The sequence below is a fragment of the Centruroides sculpturatus genome, unplaced genomic scaffold (assembly GCF_000671375.1).
Source record: "Centruroides sculpturatus isolate CEXI.00-Female unplaced genomic scaffold, Cexi_2.0 scaffold477, whole genome shotgun sequence".
Lineage (NCBI taxonomy): Eukaryota > Metazoa > Arthropoda > Arachnida > Scorpiones > Buthidae > Centruroides > Centruroides sculpturatus.
In genome coordinates this window covers 549,500-556,578 of record NW_019385213.1, presented here as the reverse complement: position 1 = coordinate 556,578, position 7,079 = coordinate 549,500, and the positions used below count along the sequence as shown (strand labels likewise).

General features: G+C 30.1%; 1 protein-coding gene across 1 annotated transcript in view; it reads left to right on the top strand.

The window, feature by feature from the left end:
• The first annotated feature begins 451 nt into the window (after nt 1-451).
• LOC111636235 (heterogeneous nuclear ribonucleoprotein U-like protein 1) overlaps nt 452-7,079 on the top strand; it is a 44,661-nt gene continuing 38,033 nt past the window's right edge. The window contains exons 1-2 of the mRNA XM_023381448.1: nt 452-634; nt 3,991-4,107. Of these exons, the coding sequence (XP_023237216.1) occupies nt 482-634; nt 3,991-4,107 (270 nt within the window). The 5' untranslated portion in view covers nt 452-481. The remainder of the gene's footprint in view (nt 635-3,990; nt 4,108-7,079) is intronic.

Genomic DNA, 7,079 nt, shown 5'->3' with positions numbered 1-7,079 from the left:
AACATATGATTATTATTGCTTTAGATCAATTAGTAAAATAGTTTGAAATTTCAGTAGTGTGTTCCCTTAATTAAAAAAGCTTTTTCTAAAAACTGATCATTTGAAAATTGAAAATAACAATAAAAAATTGATTTTTTTTTACTAACTTAATATATATCAAAGTATGCTAGCTGTTTGCTAATTTTCTAAACAAAATTTTTCACTAGATTTTAAATTGGTATGTAAATACTTGAGTATTCAAATAACTCAGAGAAAAGATATGTATCAAGATAATAACAGAACATTATTGCAATGTATACAGAATATTTTTACAATACATACAACACAATACACAAAGTCAAGTTTGTTATATTCAAAAATTTTATATTTAGCATAAGACTTTTTTGAATGGAATGATTGTTGTTTATTGTCTTATGTAATTGAAATAAATATTTCCATGAATACATTATTTATATTGCAATTATGCTAATTTTTTTAGAATATGGATGATGATCCAGTGCAGATAAGTTTTGCTAAAAATGGACAACATGAAGGTGTAGCATTTGAAATAACCAAAGAAGAATTAGAAGATCAAGCACTATATCCACACATTCTTACCAAAAATTGTTCCTTTGAAGTTAATTTTGGACAAAATGTAAGTTTATAAAACAATTTGAAGTAACTGTTTAGATGAAAAATTATTTTAATAAGTAATAAGATTTTAATATGCTCTCTCTTCTCTCTCTCTCTCTCACTATATATATAATGAAAATTTTTTTTATTGAATTTCAAGGTTAATTATTTTATTATGGCAATTAATATTTAACATTGTAACATGAATTTTTTCAAAACAAAGCTTCTAATTTTAATGTTTATTGTGCATTATGTTATTTTTAATTCATTTATTCTATTATATAAGAACAAAAGAATCTTAATAATATCTGACTTTCTTCATTGTAAAACAAAATTGAAAGAAGAAGGAAGGGGAAAAAAAAACAATATATGGTTAAAGTTTGTTTTATAGAATTGAATCCAAAAGAGTTGCCATTTTATTACAAAACAATAGTAAATTACTTTATTTAATAAAGTAACTTATTATTACCTTAAAATGATTTGTTTTGTTTGGTAGAAATCTTCCATTTGCTGGAAATTTTATTTATATTTAATGTATGATCCTTGAAATTATCCTCAGTTTTTGCAATAAATGGTTCTTACTAAAATTTTTAATGCATTAATGTTTCAAATTTCTAATATTTAGTTCATCTTTTGTATACATATGAAATTTTAACTTTCTGTTCTAGAGTTTTGAGAGATGATTTTTAGGGACTGAAAAAATATTTCGAATTATTCCACCATACTACTGTATATATGTTGTGCATAGTGGAAGTTGATTGAGTGATCATAAATGTTTTCCCACTTCTCTGTCTATTGCCTTTTACTTTTGACATACCATAAATCTGATGACACTTTAGTTAATATAAGTCAAAATGGAAGACAGTAAACAGGTACCTATCAAGTGAAATGTGGAAATATTTTGTTAAGTTAAAATACTGAATGATGGTGTTTGCCTTTTAAATATTGTGATATCTTTGGGGATGTCTCCAATTTTTGAACCATGTTAGAGTGAAACCATGTAGGAACTCCATATTGTACAAGAGTTATCTGTACATAAGCAAAATGATTAACTTTTTACTGCTGAATGAATGAATGACATATTTTTTTTTGTAAAAACTATCAGGTAACAAAACAAGTTCGTACAGTGGTGCCACGAATAACAAACACTGCGAACAATAGACTTCCTGTTTGGCTGTTACATGACTCGAGCAACGGACTGGCTGTGAACAACAGCCTTTCCATTCGGCAATTATGTGAGGCGAACAACAGTCTTTCTGCAAGCAAGTGTGAATTATGTTTCCGTACTTTTGCCATTGCCAATGACATCTTGCTATTTTTATAATATATTAGTATTATTAGAATATATTATTAGTAGGCCTATATCTGAAGTACAGAGCTGCCATTGGGATTCGGCTGCTCCCTTGTTTATTACGTACATCACCTCAGTGCAGGGTATTTACATTTATTCAAGTGTTGTGCAAATCATGGCTTCTAAAAAACAGAAAGGTGATTTCAATTGAAACAAAGCAAGACATCATCAGAAGGAGTGAAAGTTGACAACAACTTCCTTGTCAAATGGGGAGGTTAAGGAGTTTATCAACACTCATTATCCAAATAGAGCTGAGGCCACCAGGATCAATGATGTCTACAGTGACACCCTTGCCTGTCATTTCTGACAGGTGTTGAAGAAGAGAGAGAAACAGACCACCTTGGACATGTTTTTCAAGAATGACCCTGCAAACTCCAGTAGCCTCTCCTGAATCTGACTCTGATTAAAAAACAATAAAAAGAGACCTGCTGCAGTGTGTAAAAAGTTTGTATCTGTATGAATGTGTGAAGAAAGTATTCCTCCACTTCCTTCTCACAACATCTGACTACACGGCATAATCTGCTCTATTTTCATTTTTTTTATGGTACAGTATGGTTATTTTATGCTGCGGAACGAATTAGATGTTTTAACATGTATTTCTATGGACTTTTCACTTAATGGACGTGCACCCGGAAATGATTAAGTACGTTATACGAGGCACCACTGTATATTCTTTCAATATTAACATTTCAGTGAAGTTAAGGAGCTTGCAGAAATTGTTTGATATATGTAATGAAACTATTTGCTTGCATTTAAATCACCTAGAAAAAAACTGAAAACTAAACAAACTTCAGTGGCTTACAATCTCACTGTTTATTCCATAAGAATGAGGATGTTTTCTAACCTTTTTGGATAGATTATATGAGTGATGATAAATGGATTGTCTTTGAAAACACTAAAGCTCAGGATTCAATAACAGAAAAGTTTATTTGATGGAATACAGTTAGTATTATCTGTTATGATTTCTATCACTGGTTGAATAATTATTGCAAAAGTCTTTGCCCAGCTCCAAAATACCGTGCACTTGTTCATTACAAAAACTTTGTGCTTCTTTAAGACATTTCTCAATCAAAAACTTCAGATTATGAGGCGTTAAATAGAATTAAAAGAAACATTTTAATCTTTCAACGCCTCATAATCTGAAGTTTTTGATTGAGTTAACTGTTGGCGTGACATCCGAGCCGAGTATTTAATACACCTAACGAGACAATTCTCACTGTCATACTACAATGAATAGCCTAAGACAGGCTGCAAAGCCTTGTTATAGAAAGTCTAGCCACTTTCTATATTCTTCACTCACAGCACCATCCAATTATCATCTTTTCTTTGCCTTGGGTTACAGTTTGTGCAACTGACAATTTCAAAATTGAGAAATACTATAAACAGTGTTGGCAGCTTTCTTCACTTTTAAAGATAGAGAGTTATATCAAAATCACATTTACAAACATGCATTTTGTTGAGAAAAGGTTATATAGTTTGCTAGTGCTTACATTCCTGAATAAATCATTTTTATTCATTTTTTACATATTACTTGATTTTACCCTTAAAAAAAACAACACACACACACACACACACTTCTTATTGTCTGATAGATCTTTGAACTTATTATTTTAATGAATTAAAACTCAAAAAAAATGCAGATGATCATTATCAGAAAATGTAGTGATAAACTTAAATTTTATTAAAACATAGAGTTGTTGATATGGATTTAAAAAAATTCATTTTAGTAATAACTTTTGAACTTATTTTCAGTGTTTTGTGTCTTTATAACAGATAAAAATATTCATTACTATTATTTTATTTGTTGCTAATTTATGAATATATTTAGTTTTTAAGTTTACAAAATAATTATCATCAATTTTTTTTCAATGATTGAAATATATCAAATGATGATAACTGAGTTCTTCTTTCCCCAACTGAAAATTGTGAAGAAATTACAGTTCTGAAATGTGATGTTAAATACATGTTTACATTTATTGTTAAAAGAAATTATATTTATATATATTATTTATTATTATTATATATAGGAAGAACCTTATTTTCCTTTACCTGAGGGGTATGAGGATTACCGATTTATCAGCACAGTTCCATTAGAAGAACGTGAAAGAGGAGTAAAGCCACCAGAAAAGCGAGAGGATTGTGAGGTAGTTCTTATGATTAACTTTATATTCAAACATGAGAATTTTTTCATAAATTAGTGTGCTCTTGAGTTTTATTTTTGGAAAAATGAATTGGAAATCTAAAGTTAAAAAACAGTTTAATCCAGTTAGTCTTACTCTCACTGGGAAATCAAGGAAATGTCAGATAATTTCTACTGGTCAGAGAAACATATTTTACATATAGTCAGGGAATTCCTTTATTTTTTTCTAGCAATTTATGAATATTAGATTTGTACTTTGGATTGAATGACTTTTTATAATAAAACTAAAAATGTTTTAATATTATTTTTTTTTTATATTANTGTTATTTTTAATTCATTTATTCTATTATATAAGAACAAAAGAATCTTAATAATATCTGACTTTCTTCATTGTAAAACAAAATTGAAAGAAGAAGGAAGGGGAAAAAAAAACAATATATGGTTAAAGTTTGTTTTATAGAATTGAATCCAAAAGAGTTGCCATTTTATTACAAAACAATAGTAAATTACTTTATTTAATAAAGTAACTTATTATTACCTTAAAATGATTTGTTTTGTTTGGTAGAAATCTTCCATTTGCTGGAAATTTTATTTATATTTAATGTATGATCCTTGAAATTATCCTCAGTTTTTGCAATAAATGGTTCTTACTAAAATTTTTAATGCATTAATGTTTCAAATTTCTAATATTTAGTTCATCTTTTGTATACATATGAAATTTTAACTTTCTGTTCTAGAGTTTTGAGAGATGATTTTTAGGGACTGAAAAAATATTTCGAATTATTCCACCATACTACTGTATATATGTTGTGCATAGTGGAAGTTGATTGAGTGATCATAAATGTTTTCCCACTTCTCTGTCTATTGCCTTTTACTTTTGACATACCATAAATCTGATGACACTTTAGTTAATATAAGTCAAAATGGAAGACAGTAAACAGGTACCTATCAAGTGAAATGTGGAAATATTTTGTTAAGTTAAAATACTGAATGATGGTGTTTGCCTTTTAAATATTGTGATATCTTTGGGGATGTCTCCAATTTTTGAACCATGTTAGAGTGAAACCATGTAGGAACTCCATATTGTACAAGAGTTATCTGTACATAAGCAAAATGATTAACTTTTTACTGCTGAATGAATGAATGACATATTTTTTTTTGTAAAAACTATCAGGTAACAAAACAAGTTCGTACAGTGGTGCCACGAATAACAAACACTGCGAACAATAGACTTCCTGTTTGGCTGTTACATGACTCGAGCAACGGACTGGCTGTGAACAACAGCCTTTCCATTCGGCAATTATGTGAGGCGAACAACAGTCTTTCTGCAAGCAAGTGTGAATTATGTTTCCGTACTTTTGCCATTGCCAATGACATCTTGCTATTTTTATAATATATTAGTATTATTAGAATATATTATTAGTAGGCCTATATCTGAAGTACAGAGCTGCCATTGGGATTCGGCTGCTCCCTTGTTTATTACGTACATCACCTCAGTGCAGGGTATTTACATTTATTCAAGTGTTGTGCAAATCATGGCTTCTAAAAAACAGAAAGGTGATTTCAATTGAAACAAAGCAAGACATCATCAGAAGGAGTGAAAGTTGACAACAACTTCCTTGTCAAATGGGGAGGTTAAGGAGTTTATCAACACTCATTATCCAAATAGAGCTGAGGCCACCAGGATCAATGATGTCTACAGTGACACCCTTGCCTGTCATTTCTGACAGGTGTTGAAGAAGAGAGAGAAACAGACCACCTTGGACATGTTTTTCAAGAATGACCCTGCAAACTCCAGTAGCCTCTCCTGAATCTGACTCTGATTAAAAAACAATAAAAAGAGACCTGCTGCAGTGTGTAAAAAGTTTGTATCTGTATGAATGTGTGAAGAAAGTATTCCTCCACTTCCTTCTCACAACATCTGACTACACGGCATAATCTGCTCTATTTTCATTTTTTTTATGGTACAGTATGGTTATTTTATGCTGCGGAACGAATTAGATGTTTTAACATGTATTTCTATGGACTTTTCACTTAATGGACGTGCACCCGGAAATGATTAAGTACGTTATACGAGGCACCACTGTATATTCTTTCAATATTAACATTTCAGTGAAGTTAAGGAGCTTGCAGAAATTGTTTGATATATGTAATGAAACTATTTGTTTGCATTTAAATCACCTAGAAAAAAACTGAAAACTAAACAAACTTCAGTGGCTTACAATCTCACTGTTTATTCCATAAGAATGAGGATGTTTTCTAACCTTTTTGGATAGATTATATGAGTGATGATAAATGGATTGTCTTTGAAAACACTAAAGCTCAGGATTCAATAACAGAAAAGTTTATTTGATGGAATACAGTTAGTATTATCTGTTATGATTTCTATCACTGGTTGAATAATTATTGCAAAAGTCTTTGCCCAGCTCCAAAATACCGTGCACTTGTTCATTACAAAAACTTTGTGCTTCTTTAAGACATTTCTCAATCAAAAACTTCAGATTATGAGGCGTTAAATAGAATTAAAAGAAACATTTTAATCTTTCAACGCCTCATAATCTGAAGTTTTTGATTGAGTTAACTGTTGGCGTGACATCCGAGCCGAGTATTTAATACACCTAACGAGACAATTCTCACTGTCATACTACAATGAATAGCCTAAGACAGGCTGCAAAGCCTTGTTATAGAAAGTCTAGCCACTTTCTATATTCTTCACTCACAGCACCATCCAATTATCATCTTTTCTTTGCCTTGGGTTACAGTTTGTGCAACTGACAATTTCAAAATTGAGAAATACTATAAACAGTGTTGGCAGCTTTCTTCACTTTTAAAGATAGAGAGTTATATCAAAATCACATTTACAAACATGCATTTTGTTGAGAAAAGGTTATATAGTTTGCTAGTGCTTACATTCCTGAATAAATCATTTTTATTCATTTTTTACATATTACTTGATTTTACCCTTAAAAAAAACAA